The sequence below is a fragment of the Wolffia australiana genome, chromosome 9 (genome assembly GCF_029677425.1).
Source record: "Wolffia australiana isolate 7733 chromosome 9, ASM2967742v1".
Lineage (NCBI taxonomy): Eukaryota > Viridiplantae > Streptophyta > Magnoliopsida > Alismatales > Araceae > Wolffia > Wolffia australiana.
Window position 1 is genome coordinate 16,668,800 of NC_135843.1, and position 21,519 is coordinate 16,690,318.

The following is a 21,519-nucleotide window of genomic DNA, read 5'->3' on the forward strand; positions in this document are numbered from 1 at the left end:
ATATATTAACCGGGGTTGAAAATATATCAAAAGCATACAGCACTGACGTACATAAATCATTGAATGTGATTATAAAAAAATTTTTCTGTCAATATTGGATATCGATTACCGGATTACCAGTTCCTATATCCGGATATCAAAAATCCGATAGCCGGCATCCGATACACGCTTTTTCCTTGCCCCTCAGATATCCATCTTCAATATCCATCTAAACCTAAAGACAGATATCGACCAACAGCCGATATCAGACACTGGACACCGTCCCAGTTTTTTTCCTGATATCAAATATCGGTTGTCCGACACAAGATATTGGACGGATATCGGTTGGATAATCCCTCATGAGAAATTACAATCATTCATCACAACAGGGAACCTTTACATACCATGATGCATTCAGATGCTGAGCCAGTAAAAAACTGGGGAAATCACAAGTCCTGCCGTAGAACAAACTGGGGAAAACAGTTAACCATTAAACTGGGGAAAACAATGACAAACTAAACTAACTTCACCTCAAATTCATTTCCACTTCTGGTAGACATGCTATCAGACTCTTGGAAGAAAATAAGATTAAAAGAGAGAGAGAGAGAGGGAGGGAGAGATAGAGAGAGAGAAAGACAGAGAGAGGGAGGGAGAGATAGAGAGAGAGAAAGACAGAGAGAGGGAGGGAGAGATAGAGAGAGAGAAAGACAGAGAGAGGGAGGGAGAGATAGAGAGAGAGGAAGACAGAGAGAGGGAGGGAGAGATAGAGAGAGAGAAAGACAGAGAGAGGGAGGGAGAGATAGAGAGAGAGAAAGACAGAGAGAGGGAGGGAGAGATAGAGAGAGAGAAAGACAGAGAGAGAGAGAGAGAGACTGAGAGAGACAGTCACAGAGACTATCTAGGCTGCGACAGAACCTAATTCAGAGGATAAGTCCATGCGTTAGAAGTCAATGCCCGAACCGACCTCCACCGGTGTTGATTGTAGTCAGGAGAGGAGTTGGTGCGTTCTTGACTTCCTTAGCATCAGGCCTGGAGGCAACACACTAAATAAGAAACGAATAATGGTATCAAATTTGTTATAAAAAAAGAATTTGATTCATGTGTATGGGATATCCTAAGGAAAGAGGAAACGAGCAACCCAACGAATCTCTTATTTAATTCACCTACCTTTCGATCTTTCTCTTATTTTATTTCTCTTTTCTTCCATTCTTCATGAGAGAGATTGAAAGAAAGAAATTATAATATAATCTAGATAAACGGACTCTACATCACATTCTCCTGCCTTGCGATCGTTCTCTCATTCTCTTTCTGCCTTGAGCGGGAGCGAATGAGAGAGAGGATAAAGGATACTATTATCTACTCAATAAAGAGGTAGACTACCTCCGACTGCGATCTCTCTATCCTTTCTTCAAATATTCATCATATGGAGTAAGAGAGCGAGAGAGAGAAAGATGAAGGATATAATATAATATATTTTGAGAGAGAGAGAGAGAGCGTACCTCGTCGACTGCTGATGGATCTACTGAGCGAGGTCGCCCAGAAGATTGCCCTTAATTCTCTCGATCGTGCAAGCGATAAGGCTGTCGACCGTTGCAACAGAGCCGAGTGAGAGCTTCGCGTTAGGCTGCGAGTCCACAAGTATCTGGAACGCCACCGTCAACAGAGACCCACCGCCATTCTCCTCGTTCTGCGGACCTTCTGGCAGAATAGCGAAACCCGACGGAAGAAGTGCCACGTAGTCTGGATCTCCACCGTTCAGCACATCGTTCATGGCAACAAGGTCTACCGGAGCGTAGATGACGTAAGACCCACTCGCGTCGGTGCAACTCTCCTGAAGAATCAACATATTGCTCTGGTTCGAATTCGCACTCTGCAAGACGGATGAGGAATTGGTTAGTCCTGATTGAAACCCCCGATCGAGAACCCAACTGTAAAAATAGCAAGTGTAATCAATCACTTGTAAGATGTACTGCATCGAAAGGTGTGAAAGGGTCCGTAGCAAGTTTCATCCTTTTCTCCAGTAATCCAGAATTTCTCTAATTCTACTGCTCGCTTCTCTACGGATTTTGCATGTCTTGGATAGAATAAATCGTAAAGAGAGGTGAGGAGGTCTTGATGTAGAAGATAATATTCAACTTACATTAACTCGCAGAAGAGAAACACAGTTGCCTTCATCGCGCCCATTGGCGTTGTGGGCCATTTCTTGTACTTCCCCACCGTTAGAGAGAATGTCCCACTGCGCTTGGAGAAGGCAAAGAATGAGCCAAGAAGAAATTATTTTCCACGAGCCCAAGAATTGATAAAAACTTTTGTATACTTAAGAAAGAAAATAAATAGACAAACACAATCCGAAAAGGGCAGAATAGATTTCATATGGGATGATCCAAAAACCGATGATTTAATGAACGGACATCAATTGACTACACTAAATGAAAATTTTCCGACAATATCAACGCCACATGACATTGGAAGCAGGGAATATAAAATCTTTCCCTAACAATCCTTAGACCCGAGAAGCAGAATCTATAAGACTCCTTGGGTTAGAATATAAACGGTATTACTCAGGTCTACGGCATTAAAGAGAAGCAAAGTATCTTTATTTCTAGAATAAAGAGGTGTCTGGTCCTTGAATGCGACCTTACGTAATAAGAAATAGCAAAGCTTTTATTGAATTTCAGCCGAAAATAGAAACTTTTATGTCCCCAAACTTTCTAAAAAACCTGTTCAGGGACAATTTCCAGGTAACTTTGGGTTTTGAGACATTAAGAATTAATTTAATATCCTGGAAAGAGAAAAAACCATGAGCAAGAACCAAAATGTAAGTGAACAAATACCTCACTGCGGGTGTTCTCGTCTCGGAGAAAATCGAACACTTTCTTCGGGGGAACAGGAAGCCAGAGAGAAGTGGCAGCACTTAGAACGATTCCGAGGGGCCTGCCCGGGTCATCCACACTCTTCCTAGTCATAACTCTGACGTCCTCCCCGCATGTCCCCGAGAGCGTTGTCCATTGATGAGCAATGGACGCCCCAACACCTGAGCAGAAGCTTACGACCATTCTCTCCGCCAGCTTCATCATGCTCCTCCTCCCTCGCTGTGTCGTTATGACTGCATGATTCAGGAAGCCACTTATAAAAAAGAACCGAAATAATAATATAATGGGAGTGGCTCGAAAAGACATTCTGAATGAATCGGATAAAGGAAGTTTGTTTTCTATAAAGGAGTTCAGATTGAGCCGATTGAACCCGGTCTAGATTTAATACTATTCTGCCGAACTAGCTAACTGTTTCTGCCCAGTTGAGCTCCTCTATAGTTCCTTAAATAGAATGTTACTAATGAAACCTGAACTTTGTTTCTTTAACCAGAGTTAAAGTGGTTAAAAAAAAAAGAAGAAAACCAATCGTGCACACAATTTGTTGATTCATAAAAATAGAGACCTTCATTAGGGATTCTAGACACTAAAGAAGAACACGGGAAACGAAATGGTTTCCTAAAATCATGAACAATCGGGGGTAAGTATATATCACACACCCGATTCATAATACAATCTTCGATAAAAGTTAGTTAGAATAAACATTTTATGAAAAATTATTTGATAAAATGATGGCAGCTTCACAGCAAGGCTTTAATTTATGCAGTTTAAGATTCACGGAAGCTTCGGCAATTTTTTCATTTTTTGTTTACTTTTCTATTATCTCTTTCTCTCAAGGATCCAGGCTTACCACCGACTCCTCCGGTCGGAAAGCTATTGGTTATGACGCTAGCCAATCTTTGGCATTGTCTTTCCAGAGTATGCAACCAGCGCTTGGCGCCAAACGCAAGCCCAGAGCTCACAAGCGACTTGTATATCCTATGAACTGATCTGTCGTCTGCCTCAACGTGCTCAACCCAAGTCACCTGCCGAAATGAAAATGATTATAATGTAATGAGGAAATATGTACCTATTCCCGATAGGTTTTACCTTAGAATAGCCGTTCGGCATTTCCTCTATCAAACATCCTGATGGCCTTCTACGGCACCGCGAAGGAGAACCTGGCTGTAGGCAATCCACGGCGACGTCCACCACAGCCCATGTTCCATCTACAAGGTGTTTACAGTATCTGACGAATTGGCTGTCTCTTGTAGGTACAAGAGGAGTGGGCACTTGAAACTCGGCCGACATCTGCCAGAAGAGAGTTTTTATCACACAAACTAGAAAAGTATGCCCAAGTTCGAATATTTAGAGTGGTTGGGTAAGTAGATCCAGTCGTCATCACATGTCTCATGGTTTGAATATCACGTTAAGTACCACTTTGGCGGAAAGTACATTGACGACAGGGGAAATGCATGAAACTATGTAGACAGAATACGCACTTTGCCATATTATCCCGGTAAAGACTAAAAGTATAGAAGAATATCAAGCGAAAGAGATCAACGAGATTATAAAGATTTATCTTGGTTGTTAACATATTTAATAGAGTGGTGAAATGAAAATTGAATCGAAATTTTTAAGCTAACTGTTCAATTGAGAATCAAGGTACAATCAATGTTCAAGGCAAGTAGAGTCTGATGGAGTATGCGGTGGGCAAGAAATGGAAGTGAGAGCTTGCATATACAATGCCATCATTGCACTATTGTGACGATGGCAAACATTTATTTCATCTTATATTGTACCTGAATAATTATAGGTTGGGTTATGGTGTTTTGATAATTATTCTGAATTACTGTAATCTCAATAATTTACATGAATTACCGCTTATGATGCCTTTGATAACCCAATAAGGTGACGATGACCTCTCTTGATAACTCAACGTTTCGAGGAATCATGCATGCACAAAGTTTAGCACCAGAGAATAAAAAGACAAACAACACAGGAGGGCGTGCGTTTTAATGCGATATCATAGTTCCGTTAAATAATTTAGACGCAAGATCAGCTTCCTTCTGTTAGGATAGGAAAGTATATGTACACCCGCATACCACTTGCAAGGCGCCGTTGAAGCCCCCAGCTACACCTGTTGACAATACTTCAAGTGTCGTAGCCCTCGATACTATGCTTGAGAAGATCATTGACCATTTATTCTGTTTCAGATAAACATAAGAGATAAAGCATTATTTACATAGAAAAAAAGAAAATCACAATCTGCGGCGGATGAGGATGATTAGAGAGTATAAAAGAACGAGATGAAAACGTAAGAAACACACAAATAACAGAGAGAGAGAGCGAAAAGGGTGGAAAACGAATGAAATGGACAGCTAAATCTATAAATAAAGAAAGACGCAGAAGACAGATAAATGATTAAGAAATAGAGAGAGGGAGGATAAGGGAACAGTGCAGGAGATGTATACGGAAAGGAGGAAGATCGAGTTTGATAGAAGCCAAAAATAAAAGAGAACGATATATTAAGAGAAAGGAGGACACGACAGAGGTATACGTTAAAAAAGGAAAGGCAATGAAAGAAGCATAAAGGAGACAAGAAAGTCAGAAAAACAAGGTAAGAAAAATAGAGAGAAAGATGCATAATAACGAGACAATGAGTGTTCAGTTTCTTACCACGTCCATTAACATCTCGACGAGATTCCCAGAACTCATCATGACAATGCCACTCTCGCGCGAAGCTTCTGTTTTCAAGCCCATCGTAGCAGACGTTACGGCCCTAGAGAATCCTCCAAGGTATTCTTCTTCGTTTATCGACTCCGTGCGCCCATTGGGCGCAGAAATCCACAAAGGTTGTCCTGCTCTTGCCACCCTCATAAGCTCTTCCATTGCACTAACAGCAAGCTGAATCACCATGGGCTTGTCCAAGTTCATCACCCCAGAAGAGATCGCAGCAGGCTGTCTAAGGATATCAACAGGTCCATACAAGTCTAAGGACTCAGCCGTGAGCTGAGGCAGGAATGAACTTGAACCTGGTGGCTTGCCAATATACTTTGCTGCTACGGAGGATATCCTGTCTATCTGTTGAGAGAAACAAAAAATACGAGAAGAGTAAAGACATGTCAGAAGTGCAACATGACGAAGAAAAGCACAAATACGAGAAAGGAACCATCCAAGGACGGCAAACGATTATTTCAAAAAAAGTACGGCAAACGATAATCAACAGCCGCGAAGAAGAAAAAATTGATTTAAACACGTGTATGAAGAGCATCGCGAGGAAAATAGACGACTAAAAGAGAGAGGAAAACCATCCCGTACGGCAAACAAAAACCAACGGCCAAGAAGAGGAAAAACTCGTTTTAAACATGTGTATATGAGCATCATGACGAGGAAAACATACGATAAAAACGAGAGAAAGAAACCATGCAAGGACGGTAAACAAAAAAAACAGCGGAGAAAAGGAAAATATCGATTTAAACACGTGTATGACAAGAATCAATATGAGGATAAACAACTAAAAGAGAGAGAAAGAAAACATGCAAGGACGGCAAAAAAAATCGACAGCCGAGATGAGGAAATAAATTACTTCCAAAAAGAGAAATATGAATAGAGATCATTACCATAAAGCAATCTAAAGGCGTAAATTATTTGAAATGTTAAAGAGTATACCAAAAGACTGAAAATCGTTTGAAACGCGTGGATAATGAGAAGTAAGCAGAGAAACACACAACATTTTACAAAAAAAAAAGAAACCATGCAAGGAACGCAAAAAAAATCATCAGCCGATTAGAGGAAAAAATCGATTTGAACACGTTTTAAGGGGCATCATGACGAGGAGAAACACATTAAAAGAGAGAAAGAAACCATGCAAGGACGGCAAAAAAAAAATTCAATAGCCGAGAAGAAGCAGTAGCTTTTTAGAAGAGAAATGTAAAGGATAACCCTTCCATTAAGCAAAGTGAAGTCGTAGATAGTTAATTGAAAATGGTATAAGGTGTAACTTGATAGATTCGCTTATATCTTCTTAACCGTGAGATTTTCTTAAAAGGGACTAACCTCTTCCCTAAGACGGGAGTTCTCGATCCTTAGTTGCTGCTCGTCATAGGACATTTCACCAGGGGCCGTCTGTCCACCGCAATTTGGACAGGACGTGTTGCCCAATGCCTCCCTGAATCTCATGTTCTCTGCACGTAGCTTGTCGTTTTCATTCCGCAGTTGCTGGTTCTCGTGACGCTCGTGTTGTGTCTGCAATGATACACAACAAACTTTACTGGACTTGATAAATAGCATGAAAAATTATGTCTTATTCTTTCACATCTTTTGTTTGAGTGAGCTACTTCAAATCACAACAAACGACTTCAAGTTCACGTTAGACAAACATCAAAATCAGACTTATATACTCTTAAAAATTTTAAGGATTGTACACGAGAGTACTTTCAAATTCAAGTATAGAAAGTTTCCAGATTTCATCAATGATTTTGAAAACAGATATAGTCATCAGCTTACATGCATTGATTAAACTTAACATTACTCCTCGACATTATTTAGATTTCAACCTTCATCTGGGTACGCTTGTTTTGGAACCAGAACTTGATCTGTAGAGGCTCCAAGCCCAACTCCCGGCTGAGTTCCTTCCTTTGCTTGTCATCTGGATGGGGGCATTCTTTGAAAAAACTGCGTAACAAGAGCCATAGAGTAACACTCAGGTAAAGTAAAAACTAATAACTTAAGGGTTGTATAAATTAAGATTTTCCATATCAATGTATGAGCTATCTTTCTACAAAAAAAAAAAAAAAATCAACATATGTGCGCTGAGAAACCGAGCAGAACTTAAACTACCAAATAGCATTCAAGGAATTCAACTTGGCAGCAACGATCCGACGCAAGAGGCTTGGATCAAGCCTGCTTACTTGATTCAATAGAGAAACAATATAGAAGCTTCCGTCGTTGATCATAACCGTTTACAACAAGATAGAAGCAATATGGCTAACGGAAGATGAAGAGAGACAGAACATTCAGCTACAAGAATATTATAGCTCATTCATCCACGCCAGTTCATGGAGTGGTGATAAATTCCTCACGACTCCAGTACAGCAATATAATAGCTCACTCATCCACGCAAGTTCATGAAGGAGTTGTGACAGATTCCTTACGTCTCCACTACTCCGGAATAAAAATTTTATAGCACATTCATCCACGCCAGTTAATGAAGGAGTAGTGATAGATTCCTTACGACTCCATTACTTGAATCTGATGCGCGGTGTGGCGGTGGTATCTTTTCTTCTTCGGGTGCCGACCGACTTCTTCCTCGTCGCCCGAGTTGCACTCCGCGTTATCACTTCCAGACTTGCACTCCCCATCGTTCTCATTTGCAGTAATCAAGGAAGGAAGATCCATTTCTTGATGAAACTGACGAGAAAGCTCTATCAACTAAGACAAAAAACATGATACAAGATCTTTAGAAAGTTAACGGCAAAGAAAGTATTCTGTACTTGACTATGGTTGAGGGTAGAGCTCCGGCTGCCCTGAGCCCTCGCACGAACTAAGACTCCGGTGGGCATCTCGAAGTTTTCTGCAAGACGGGGAAGAAGAAGAAATGAAGGGTCGGCTTTTCTTCAGTTCATGGCTTATTTAGCAGCAAAAAGACGTTAACAGGGAAAGACGGGAGTCACTGGAGAGCCCAGGTCCTGTGGGATTGGTGTAGGCACCGCTTGGAAAACTCATACCAGGCTGTCACTACGAGTCTTCACAGTCCACTTTTAGTCTCTCTCTCTCTCCTCTCTCTCCCTCTCTCTCTATCTATTTTCTCTCTCCTCTCTCTCTCTTTTCTTTTACTTCTCTCTTTCTCCTCTTCCTCAACTCTCTCTTTCTCTCTCTTCTCCTCTCTCTCTTTCATCTCAAGAAGAATTGAGGAAAGAAGAGAGAGACAAATAGAAAGAGATAAAGATCAAGAGATCTAGGCGAAGGTGATTGCATTATTCCGCAAATGATATTGCCTCAAATATCTCTCTGTTCTCTTGCTCTCTCTTCATCTGCATCTCCCACCCTTTCCAACCCGCTCTTCGTCGTATTTTCCTCGGATCACAGATCAGAAAGAATTCCCATACATAGTGCAAAAATGTCGAGAGAGAAGATACGACGATCGCTTTTCCCTCCACTGGAAAAAAATCAGGTATGGATCTAGAGGTGCAGACTGCGAAGAAGAGAGAAGAAGACATCACACCTTTAGATCAACCTGGCGATCAACGACGAGGAAACCTTGTTTTCCTCTGTCGGTGAAAGCGGTGCTTCAAAGATGCGGGCCTTCGAGCAGATACGGAGAGAGGGAGAGTGAGAGAGATGAGCGGGGAGAGAATTGCAATGGCGGAATGAGATGAGAGGGGATGGGGGCGGAGTGACAAAGGGGGAAGGGAAGCGGGGAGAGGAACAGGTGGAGAAGAGACTGCCAGCCCGGAGTAATTGCTCAACGTACAGAGGAGGTGCAACTGCATTTATTGCCATAGAGCTGTTATCACTTACTCCGCCCAGGCGATAGAGTGAGAGAAAGCTATATAGAGATATAGGTTGCGATAAAGATTGGCAAGAGATAGAGATAGACATAGACATAGACATAGACATTGTTTTAAAGAGGGGCATAGAGTTTGATAGCGATAGATATGGAAGTAGAGATAGAGACACGCAGTGAAATAGAGAGAGGGGTAGAAAGAGAGATAGAGGCAGACACTGAGACAGAGAGGGGAATAGAAATAGAGATAAGCATAAAGAGTGATAGATATAGAGATAGAAAGAGAGATTCAAATAAAGATAAATATAGAGATAGTGATAGCTATAGAGATAGAGAGAGGGTTTGAAAAAATAGAGATAAAAGTGAGATATTGATAGATATAGAGATAGAGGGACAGAAATAAAGATAAACATTGAGATTAGGATATAGAAGTAGAGATTAGGATAGAGCCAGATATAGATATAGAGATAATGATAGATTTAGAGTTGAAATATATAGGCAGAGATTAGGATAGATACAGATAATGATAGATATAGAGTTAGAGATAGTGTTAGAGATAGAAACAGAGATAAAGATAGAGAGAAGGATAGTGATAGATATAGAGTTAGAGATAATGTCAGAGATAGAAATACAGATAGACGTAGAGATAGAGATAGAAGTAGAGATAGAGATAGAGATAGAGATAGAGTTAGCTGTAGAGATAGAGATACAGAGTGGTAGAGATAGAGATAGAGTTAGATGTAGAGATACAGATACATATACAGATAGAGATAGAAATAGAGATAGAGATGGAGATGGAGATGGAGATGGAGATGGAGATGGAGATGGAGATGGAGATGGAGATGGAGATGGAGATAGAGATAGAGATAGAGATGGAGATGGAGATAGAGATAGAGATGGAGATGGAGATGGAGATGGAGATGGAGATGGAGATGGAGATGGAGATGGAGATGGAGATGGAGATGGAGATGGAGATGGAGATGGAGATGGAGATGGAGATGGAGATGGAGATGGAGATGGAGATGGAGATGGAGATGGAGATGGAGATGGAGATAGAGATTGAGATAGAGAAGAGAAAAGAGAGGAAATTTTGTTTTAGAGGAGAGTGAAGGAGACAGTTTAAGAGAGAGTGGAGAGATATGGAGAGTAAAAGAGAAACGGATTGATACTAGGATAGATGACGATACTGCGCGTGACGGGTAGAGGGGTAAATTGGGCGGAGAGATAGTAGAAAGAGAGCAAGCGAACCCGATAGATAGCAAAATAGGCAAGTAGACACCTATGTTGATATGTAACTTCATGGTACCGATTGTTGCCTACCACGTACTCTGTAAATAACTTTTCTTTGCCTTTCATATGTTGGATTATAAATCTTTTATAAGCTACAAAATGTGTCTCATTTGATAAACTAGTCTCGTATACCCCAAAATAGCAGTAAATAGAGTCAACGTTCGCATCAATTTGCAGAGGAAACGGTCAGATGGCTTTTTCACATGCTTTACTGTTTGATGTGACTCTGAGATTTTATGGAGCGCCGGCATGTGCAAAAAAATAGAGAAAGGTGAAAAAACACAACGTAGAAAGTAAGACAAAGATACAAGGGACGAGAGAAATGAAGGTACAGAGGGAGGGAGGAAGATAGAGAAAGGGCAAGGGAGGGAAGAGAGAGAGAGGTGAGAGAGGGAAAGAATGAGAGAGAGAGAGCGAGAGAGGAAAAGAGATGGAGAGAATGAGAGTGAGAGGGAGAGGAAAAGACATGGAGCGAATGAGAGAGGGGGAGAGAGTGTGAGGAAAAGAGGTGGAGAGAATGAGAGAGAGAGGGAAAAAGATGGAGAGAATGAGAGTGAGAGGAAAAGAGATGGTGCGAATGAGAAAGAGAGGGAGAGAGGGAAAGAGAAGGAGAGAATCAAAGAGATAGGGACAGGAAAAGAGATGGTGCGAATGAGAAAGAGAGGGAGAGAGGGAAAGAGATGGAGAGAATGAAAGAGAGAGGGAGAGAGGTAAAGAAGTGGAGAGAATGAGAGTGAGAGGGAGAGGAAAAGAGATGGAGCGAATGAGAGAGAGGGAGAGAGGGAAAGAAGTGGAGAGAATGAGAGAGAGAGAGCGAGAGAGGAAAAGAGATGGGAAAAAAGAGAGACAGAGAGAAAGAGAAGGAGAGAGAGAGAGAGAGAGAGGGAGAGCGAGAGAGAGAGAGAGAGCAAGAGATGGAGAGAGGGCGAGAGAGAGAGAGCGAGGGTGAGGGAGAGACAGGGGAGGCCAGAAACAGAAGAAAAAGAAGCGATAAATCTATACGCGTGGGAATGGTTTATAATTAAAGACAGAAAAAGAGTACTCGAGGGGAGTTTCCAGCGCAGAGTGACTTGTCCACATTAAATCCCCTGAGAAAACACTGGCCTTGCATGTGCCCGCTTCTATCAACTTGATTAGAATTTTCGAGCCTGCCAAAAAGGGTCAACTATTCCGATTCTGGATTGCCCTCCGAAGTTCGGCGAATTACTGTCTCATGCATCTCAGCCAAGTTGATGGCGCATCCCCATTCATCCTTCGCCACTGAGCAGGACAGCCTTGACTCCAGTTCCAGGAGGTGAATGATGAATGGCCATTCCATAAAGTTCAAGTTATCAATTGGACCTGATTACATCGGGAATTATTTTCTCCAACTCTACACCAATGTTCAAGTCTACGCCAATGTCTCAAAGAAATTATTTTCATCAACTCTACTAGCTGATCTTAGCTATGGCCAGTTGGACCATTAGGATATCTCATGAGGGTATCTAGAGAGCTGTCATATTGTCTGTTCATGAGGTTAGGATGGCTGAGACAAGTCCTGGATGAAGCTGAAGGCATGAAGAGGCCACAATTTTCTGCTTAATAATAAATCCACTATAAGCTTATGGTTTTGGAAATTTTATACGCTTACTGTATCACACCGTCAAGTGTCATAACTCATAAGATGATAATTTCAGTTTTAATGGAACGTATAGTTTCTGTAATCCGGTAAAGCTACAATGAATTCACGTTATTGTTCTCTTCTCACGGGAAAAATACTAATAATGCATGAGAAATGTTACAACAAAAATTGCCCTTAACTCATGCTTGCCTTCTATGATGATATATTTGGAACGGTCACAAAGACACCAGACTCGTTTCCAGTCGGCCAGAAATGCAACATGTATAGAGGTTAAAAACAGAGAAGTTGGATAATCTACAGTCCCTGAGTCTCTGCCGTAATGAATAAGAGAATAACACACTTCAGTAAAGTGAGATACCTCATTTGTTTCAGTTATTTTACATGTTTATCATGATGTCGCCTCTCTTTTGCAAATAAGAAAGATACCCGGCGCAAGGCGATGACAAAGTTCACCTTTCCCAAAATTCAGAAGTTCAGTATGACTCTCAGTATCTGCTGATGAGCAAGACTCCAGCTGTCTTAGTTTTTAATACGGTATGTAGACTTTGAGATGGATAAGCCTTTTAGAGGACGACCTTGTCACTCCCTTAAATCAACTTCCGGGCGTTAGAGGACAGAGCCAGCATCTGCCTACCTGCCTACCGTGTTTGAAGCGCAACTGCAAACTCATTAAATTAGGGTCTGGTTTGTCTTTTCCGTCGGCCTGCTGAGCTGACGTCTGTTTATGCAGTGTTTTCGATGTTCGAGATGAGACTGCGGATGTTGCACTCATTGAAGAGGAGATTCACGCACAGATGAGGATAGGTATTGATAAATTTCAATTGTCCGAGAAATATTCTCAAATAAGATAGCATTCTTAAACATAGACACATCGCCGTAAATAATATACAACAAAATTAAGTCTCGTTGGGAGGAATTTTGTTAGGAATGAATGCAGTAAAGTCTTCAATCTACAAAGGTTGGACTTGGATCAATAAAAATATGGCTTCGGCAGAAGAGCTTGGGTCTAAGACTGTTAAAAACTTACTTCAATTCTTCAGTTCATAAATAGAGCACTCAATCATAAACAAATATGACTCGAGGATAAAATTTATCTTTTAAGAGTGATACGAATTAATTCAAGCCTATACAAAGGTTACAATATTGAAAATTCGAGAAAAGTCTTCGTGATGGTCAGTAAAAGACGCATTATAAGAACACATGGATGTATATGTCTCCAGCTTCTCATGTACATAACAATAACGTACATTTTGATATTAATTGTTGAAGAATTCTGATCGGGTATCCAAGGTCAACTGGTCAGCTGAAATTCAAGGGTACGAGTATGACAATCAAACTGAATGGAATGGATACTGAGCATTTTTCTGTCCAACAAAATTTAACAGATTTGTAATGGTGACTTAGAATTGTGAAATTCAAAAAACTCAATAATTCAAAGGTAGACTTAAGGTCAATGCTTAATTAAATTGTACCGTGAATGTGGACCCATTAATATTCAGGTTCAGAAAAATAAAATTATTATAACGTCATTCTTGAGTGAGGTTACACAACTAATAGAGAATGACATAAAAATTTTATTACTATATAAATATGAATTGATATATAGATCAATATTTGTTAATATGAAACTATCAACATGATATTGGTATTTAATTTAGGTTCACAAATACATACTAGTAAAGTTATTTGATTATCGATTTAAGCCCTCAACTGGTTACTCAATTTTATGAAATTTAATTCCTCTGTTATTCGCGACAACATGAAGTGTTCAATACATTGGTAGATAAAGTTTTATATCAATATAATTATAGTCACCTATGCCTGAGACTTATGGATATAGATGCTGACAATTTAAATGAATCTAAGGTATTAAAATGTTTTTCATATATTCATCAGTGAATTATAATTTTTTAATGATTGACTGATTTGAAAATACACAAAGAAAAAATGTTGGCTTAGCAGAGATTATTGCAGAAGTATGGTTGATGATGGTTGATGATGGTTGAGCATAGAGACAACCATTTTGCTGACAAAAATATGTTCATAAAAGTTAGAACGTTTAGAATAAGAGTACAAATTATGAAATAAATGCTTTAAAGAGGCTGTGGAGGTCATATGAAAAAATCCTAGAATCTAATTATTATATGAATAAAAAATTGGATATCCATGGTATCTAGCATCCCTAAGTAAATATTGGATATCATTTGTGATCTAGGATGGCACACAGCCATTACATTAATTGATATATTTGGAGAGGAAACAGTAAAATTATGCTGAGTCTCGCCCTTGTCTGTTTTCAAATTTGCATTGTCTACATGTCCAAACAAGTATAAATATCATATCAAAATTTTCCCAAACGGGCCCAAAATAGTTCCCAAATAAATTCAAAAGTGAATAAAGCATTGTTTGGCTACAGTTGGATCCCAGATCTTTTCAAAGTAAAGTTAATCTAGACAAGGGGAAATATGATGATCTTTGTTTTATAATATAAGTGAAATTAACTAGCTTTGATCAAAATTTGATATGACAGGTTTGAAATATCAGAGAGTGATCTAAAAATTGGTGCATGATTTGAAATCATGCACCAATTTTTACATGACACCTTGGCATCCTGTTTCAGACAAGACTGACATCGGATCTGATTACTTCGTTCATACCTTCGAATAGTATTTTAGCCGTTGGATTGACCAGTTGACCAGTTGTAGTTCTACTTTTTATCAATTATATCACTTCCAATAATAGAACATAGTGAATTTGACATGCATATTTTACCAATATTGTCCAAGGAAAATTGATTAAAAGATGGTGTCCTTAGGATGGCAAAGCTCTGGGATACACTAGAGGTTTGGGAATAGCTTCAGAATCTGAATGAAGACAGAAAATACCTTTAGAGATGAAATTGTATAGATATCAGCTTACTAGATGGCAAGAATCACATGGAATGTTCAAAGAGATAGAAAGAGAGAGAAGGGCGCCCATAGAGAGAGAGAAGGAGAGAGAGAGAGAGATGAGAGTTAGATACCAGCATAAATAAGCCAAATAATATCATTTTCCTTGTATAGAAAACCTTGGCAGTTCCATCCTAGTATTCTTCTCATCCACCTTTGTCTAATGAGCTGTTTTCAGTGTCAATGAAAATATCTCTCCCCAAAATACAGCTTTAGTTATGTATGTTGCGATTTATTCATCTGGCCATCTTTTGGGACATCACATGGATCAGACCTGCTTTGGGGGATAAATATCCCGCAGATAACCAAAAAAACATTTATGGCTGGGTATGTGATGGGCACCAAGCTAGATTTATAGTTGGCAGTGTGGCTTTGGGGCGAGGAGGTTGTACCTAATTTTCTAGACTCAATCGGCGAAGCCTCCTAGGTGTTCTCAATTGGCAAAGCCTCCAAGGTGTTCTCAATCGACAAAGCCTCCAAGGACTGAGCTGAGGAGTTCTCAATCGACGAAGCCTACAAGTACCGAGCTTAGGATTTCTCAATCGACGATGCCTCAACTGATCTTAGGAGTTCTCAATCAACAAAGCCTCACACCCAAAACTTGCTAGCTCATTTTTTATTTTATTTGATTTTATATTTAAAATTTTATTTTAAATTATCTAATTTTCTAATTTTTGTTATTTTTTGTTATTTTTATGTTTTATTTTATTAACTGTAATTTTACGTTTATAAATCGTCTATGTTTCAAACCCTTGTACATAGGCTTGTTTTCTTCTCATAAACCTGTTCCTTACACTCTATGATATGTGGGGGTATATCTTTGATTTGTGAGCTTTTAGGTTCTCATTACTTTTCTAAGGTTATGAAAGAACTGACGAAGTCAAAGAGCCCGACAAGTGAAGTGGCCCGGCCCTTTTGCGACTAAAACAGCCAGTACGCTTTCTTTTACGCTTTATTTATGGCTTCCTTAGACCCAAACAACGGGCAGGGCTTTTTAAATTGCAATGTCGCTAGGTTCTGAGGCACGACGCGCTACTTTAGGCGTGATTTTACAAGCGATTTATTTTTTCATCTATAATTCATTGATATTTTCATCAAACATGATAAATAAATAGAAAAAATACAAAAAATTAGCATTGCTACAATATTGATAAATATACGTATGCTGCTCTATAGGTTAACAGGAATTCAAATCGACTAGTTCAGAAATCAGAAAACATACTATAAAATTATATTTTCATTAACCAATTAATATATTTTTAAGTCTAGAAAATTCATATTTTTTGTTGACAAAACGAGAATACCACTCCCGTAGAGAATCCATTTGGATCTACCAAATGATAAGAATGCCTCTGAGATTCAATCATAAACCCTCCAATTGGTATCAATGGTGATGAGGAGATGGAATATTTTTAATTACATCAACTAACCAAATTCAAGGCCTGATATCTGATAATTCAAATGGCTCAGCAAGCTGAAATTTGGAGGAAGTCTCTGTCCTTTCAACGTCTTTCCATCCATGCCCTCAGATCTATAAATTGAGGCACTCATTTATATAAAAATATTCTCCAAATTACATTCTATATTTGTAAGCTGATCAAAATAGTATTGAGTTTAGAGATCCATCGTGTTCATTGTGGTGTATTGGGTGATTAAGTAGGGGAACAGATAAGTGGATGAGTTTACCTGTAGCCACAAATTGATGTGGTTTTGGCAGAATGTAAGGACCTAAGGTAATTCTTCTGACCTTATAGTGTTCCATCTTTGTAATCATTATTAGAGTAGGATAAGAGTGAAAATGGGTGTTAATTTGTCGTTAATATTAGTTTCACTTCAATCAAATAAAACTTTTGAATTAGTAATCTTACTCAGAAATGTATAGTTGAGAGCAAGGTCATCTGCACAGGGATTTGCTCTTAGAGTCAGGGAGAAGGGATTTTAAAATGATACTACTAATGAGTTTATATGATTATTAATATTTGAATACTAGAAAGGAAAATGTGGATAAATTTTCGGAAGATGATTAAGTAGAATATTAAAAGGTATTTAAGGAGTGAAATAAGCAAGAAGTGATTAAGATCAAGGTTGTAACTAGAGAAGATAACAAACACCACTAGGTGTTTGTAGAAATGATTAATAATCATTTCCCTATAAATACTTATATATTTTTTATAAAGAGAATTCTCCCTAGAGATTTTATCCTGAGATGAGATTATGTGTCGAGATAGTATAAGTAGATTAGAGATTTTAGATGATTTCTGTATAGTTTTTATGAGTCAATTTATGTAGAAAATTTAAAGTCAACTTTCGGAAAAGACTATGAACATGAAGTCTTTGATGAATTGCCTGAATGAAAGAATGAAATTGTATAGTGTTTATAATGAACAAGGATGATGTTTTATGTTTATATATCTAGGGATTAAGTAGAATAAGACACATAGTTCTTAGATTATATTAATGATTTTTATTTGGATTAGAAATAATAAGAAAAATTGTTTAGAATTTGTTTTAAAATGGGCACGTATAAACTGTTCGTGTAAATGCTCACAAGAAAGATTTTGTATTGAAATCAAAAAATGTCGGTTTGTCGGATTGTGTATGAAGATCCTGAATGGATATAAAACTCCTATAAAATTTCAACTATCAATATCTGAAATGTGTTGACTTAACAAGATTTCTCATCCGTTCGAGGTCACTGATGACTTCTGACCCTTCTTGATTTCTCTCCTCTTCTACCACTCTCTCATTGTCTCTCTTCAGGTCATAGGCCTGTCACACCTCTATAGTGCAGGGAGGCGGACGGGACAATTTGTCATCCCAGGATGAAAAAAATGTCCCGTTCAAGGGTTTGGACAAAATTTGGGACAAGAATTCGTCCCGTGAGATGAAAAAACCGTCCGTCATGAGGTCTCGGACGATAGATGGACAAATCTAGATGAAAAACCGCCGGATTTACATCTGACGGTTGAGATGTAGCCACGTGGCCTTGCTATAACAATTTGCATCAAAGTCCCTGTATTTTTACGCACGTGCAAACTGACGCTGCTCAGAAATAATTGTACATATGTCCTTTGCATTCTCTCTCCTCCGTACTTCCCTAAAAAACTTAGAAAAATCTATATTAATATATTAAAAATATAAAAAAGATTGTTTTTTGTTTGGGATGAGGGACAGGATGGTTTTTTCCCTGGACGGGATGAAAATTTGTCCTGGGAGGACTGGACGGGACGGTTTTTGTACCGTTGGATAAAAAATTTGTCACGTCCTTCGTCCCTGCACTGAATTCGAATGTCGGACAGAATGAAATTCGTCACATCCCGTCCATCGTCCACATCAGGGATGATCCAGAATTATACACACCTGTTGATCAAGAATGAAAAGAGAACGAGGATCTCCTCCCTTTTATTATGAGATTTGGGGCGAGCTACAGTATGTTTTATAGGTCAGGAATGGTCCAAATACCTTCCTGACCGATATGGGACAAATCCTCATCCTCTCCGGTGGCAATTTGGCGGAGAACCATCTTCTCATCACCGAAATGAAGTTTCTGGCGATGGAGATGAAAGTGAGAGGAAGAAGGAGACTGAATTTCTTCTCGATCATCCGATTAACCTGTTAGAAGGTTCAACAGCTACGATTAAATCTTAGCCATGGACCCTCTTTACTTTTGGTGGACCCGGCACAGTCAGCTTGCCACATCAGCTCCACTTTCCACTTGTACTCATGTGATTCATCCACGTCAACGCCCGTCGCTGAGTTGTTGCCTATAAATAAAAGAAAACAGTAAAAGAAATAAGAATCGATCTTGACTGTTCAATCTTCTAAAAGAAGATGAACGGTCAAGATTATCACATTAGACTTAAGAAAAAACCATCCCGACTCGGGTTTGGACCTGGTCGTGCGAAGCCCATGTAATTATTTAATATCTGATTTTGTGTACACAGCAGCCCGCGGGCTCATTTTTTCCTAGTATGATCCATGTCATTCTGTCATCTCATCTCGCCTTATCATTTATTTTTTAAAAATAAACAAGTTACATTAAACTTATATAAAAATGATAAAATTATTTGTTATACTTAAAAATAATTTATCAGAAAATTTTTGGATTGTTGAAATAATTGGTAACTGTCTTGAATTTTGGGATTTTTAAGAGATAAAATTATAGAATAAATAAAATGCTTTTTTTGTTCAAATCACTCAGACTCGAGATCTCTAGGTGGCGGTTTCTGGTCCCACGTATAATAAGGGTGACAGTTGTAAAGCTATGGATCTGGACTATCAATCTGGAATGAAACTGGGAAAAATGAGCTGATATCTTTGAAAATTTTGGAAGAGCGCATGAACCACTAGAGATATAGTCGATACAGATTAGTTGGGGCTTCTCGTTCAGATTTCCTTCTCCAGAATTCAGACCAATTGGACATTGACTCCTGATGAATCAAGAAAAAAAGAAATTTTTTTATTCTCGACAACCCATTTCCTTTTTCTACAGCAAAAATCCATTGGTAGACATTTTCCTAATATAGTTATTTTGTGTCTTTTAAAAAAGACTCAATATTACTAACATTCTAATAGATATATAATGAACATTTATCGTGTAGCTTACCTCACTTCATTTTGGTTGAGATCTTAAAATAGAATTTAAGATATGTTTATCAATATAGGAACATTGTAGATTCAATTGATTATCCCAATAATTCAAACGTCTTTACAAATTCAAATTTTTAGCCAAATTAATAGTTTTCCAAAATTATAACCCCATTGTTTTCTATTTCAAATTATTCCTTTATAACAATTTGATAGAATAATATTTTAAATTTGTAGTTACCCAAATCATATAACATACATCAAATAGTAATAAGTAAGAGGATTCAAGTAGTAACTCTATCGAGAATAAAATCAAGGTGCACTTTATTGAAATTTCAACATGACGGAACTATTTTTATTTGTTTCTCTAGTCCATATCAAAATAATAAAGTCCATACCTTATGTATGATTCTACTCTATAATACAATGTATCCCTCGTTCAGCGCAGCAAATTTTATCAAATAGAAAATTAAATGTGTATTTTAATTCGAGTTTCTTTGAATAGCCTCATTGAGGCATTGCATAGAACACATGCCTCATTCAAATTTCAGTCAATTTTTACTAAATTATATTGAAATCATATTATAAAAATACCAAAAATAAAATTTAAGTATATTAATTTATCTAAACCTCATTTATTTAACTAATTTACTCCCTTTAATCTTCTATGAATACATAGAATTAAGTCTCAATCCCCATTATTATCCTTTTAAATTTTTAATTATCTTTTCTCATTATCTCTCTAGATCTTAATATCCTTGAATATATAAGCTACCCTTAAGAGATTGCGAGGGCCGTAGGATTCCATCTGGTGGTCCCATCAACCGTTTGGCCTGAGGAGGATGACATATATGGGTAGAGATTGATGGCTCTGCCCCTAGTTGTTAGATTTCCTTAAGAAATGGCCAATGGCTGTGATTATATTGCAGCTGTTGACTTCTCTCAAGCGGTGATCCCATGCCTAGTTAGTACATCCTCTTCAGTTACCCCTCCTAATCATAACACGGGAGAGATGAAGAAGAAAAGATAGGTTAGATGTAAAATTAGACTGTCTAATCTTCATTAGGAGACTCTTGGCTCCTAATGAATTTTTCTTAAGGAAAGTACACCTATAACACTTCATACACTTCATACCTTACACTTCATACACTTCATACACTTCACACCTTACACTTCACACACTTCACAAACTTCATACACTTCACACTTCACTTCACACTTCACACCTTACACTTCACACACTTCACACCTATTATAATAATACAGTATTGAAAATACACTTCACACCTTACACTTCACACACTTCACACCTTACACCTCACACCTCACACCTTACACTTCACACTTCACACTTCACTTTACTTCACACAATTCACTTCACACTTCACTTAACTTCACTTTACACACTTCACTTCACTTCACACACTTCACTTCACTTCACTTCACACTTCACTTCACTTCACTTCACACTTCACACCTCACACCTTACACCTTACACCTCACACCTCACACCTATAACTCAAACACACCTATTATAATAATACAGTATTGAAAAAAGACACATATTAACTCTTATTTCCTTTTTGGTGGAGTTTGTGACTCCCGTCGAGGGAGATACTATCTCTTGAAATCCAATCATACTTTTAACCTAAACCTTCTTTTGAAGCGAATTTCTTTAGTTCAAGAGTGATTAAGGAAGTGCTGTAAGGCTAGCAGACTGCAGTATGATGAGTTTAT

The 21,519-nt window shown here is 38.5% G+C and overlaps 1 protein-coding gene across 2 annotated transcripts; it reads right to left on the minus strand.

Moving 5' to 3' along the window:
- Nucleotides 1-355: 355 nt before the first annotated feature.
- Nucleotides 356-9,301, minus strand: LOC144707563 (homeobox-leucine zipper protein ROC2-like). Of its 2 annotated transcripts, none has more exons than XM_078580739.1 (13): nucleotides 9,055-9,301; nucleotides 8,324-8,403; nucleotides 8,065-8,261; nucleotides 7,388-7,505; nucleotides 6,888-7,076; nucleotides 5,508-5,912; nucleotides 4,934-5,035; nucleotides 3,939-4,139; nucleotides 3,700-3,874; nucleotides 2,814-3,085; nucleotides 2,120-2,215; nucleotides 1,479-1,849; nucleotides 356-1,008 (listed from the first exon to the last, which is right to left on the minus strand). In XM_078580739.1, exons 2-12 carry the CDS (start codon nucleotides 8,390-8,392, stop codon nucleotides 1,499-1,501), a joined length of 2,175 nt encoding a protein of 724 aa, XP_078436865.1. In that variant the 5' UTR covers nucleotides 8,393-8,403; nucleotides 9,055-9,301; the 3' UTR covers nucleotides 356-1,008; nucleotides 1,479-1,498. The 2 variants fall into 2 exon arrangements, with proteins under 2 accessions (XP_078436865.1, XP_078436866.1); XM_078580740.1 differs by having other exon boundaries at nucleotides 8,065-8,240; nucleotides 9,055-9,300.
- Between the last annotated feature and the right edge of the window lie 12,218 nt (nucleotides 9,302-21,519).

Excerpts from the sequence above, each read along its gene's own strand:
- LOC144707563 (XM_078580739.1), bottom strand. The coding sequence starts at position 8,392 with ATGCCCACCGGAGTCTTAGTTCGTGCGAGGGCTCAGGGCAGCCGGAGC. Across the intron at positions 7,077-7,387 it reads ACAAGCGTACCCAGATGAAG|ACACAACACGAGCGTCACGA; the intron begins GTTGAAATCTAA and ends GTATCATTGCAG. Across the intron at positions 5,913-6,887 it reads ACTCCCGTCTTAGGGAAGAG|ATAGACAGGATATCCTCCGT; the intron begins GTTAGTCCCTTT and ends TTCTCTCAACAG.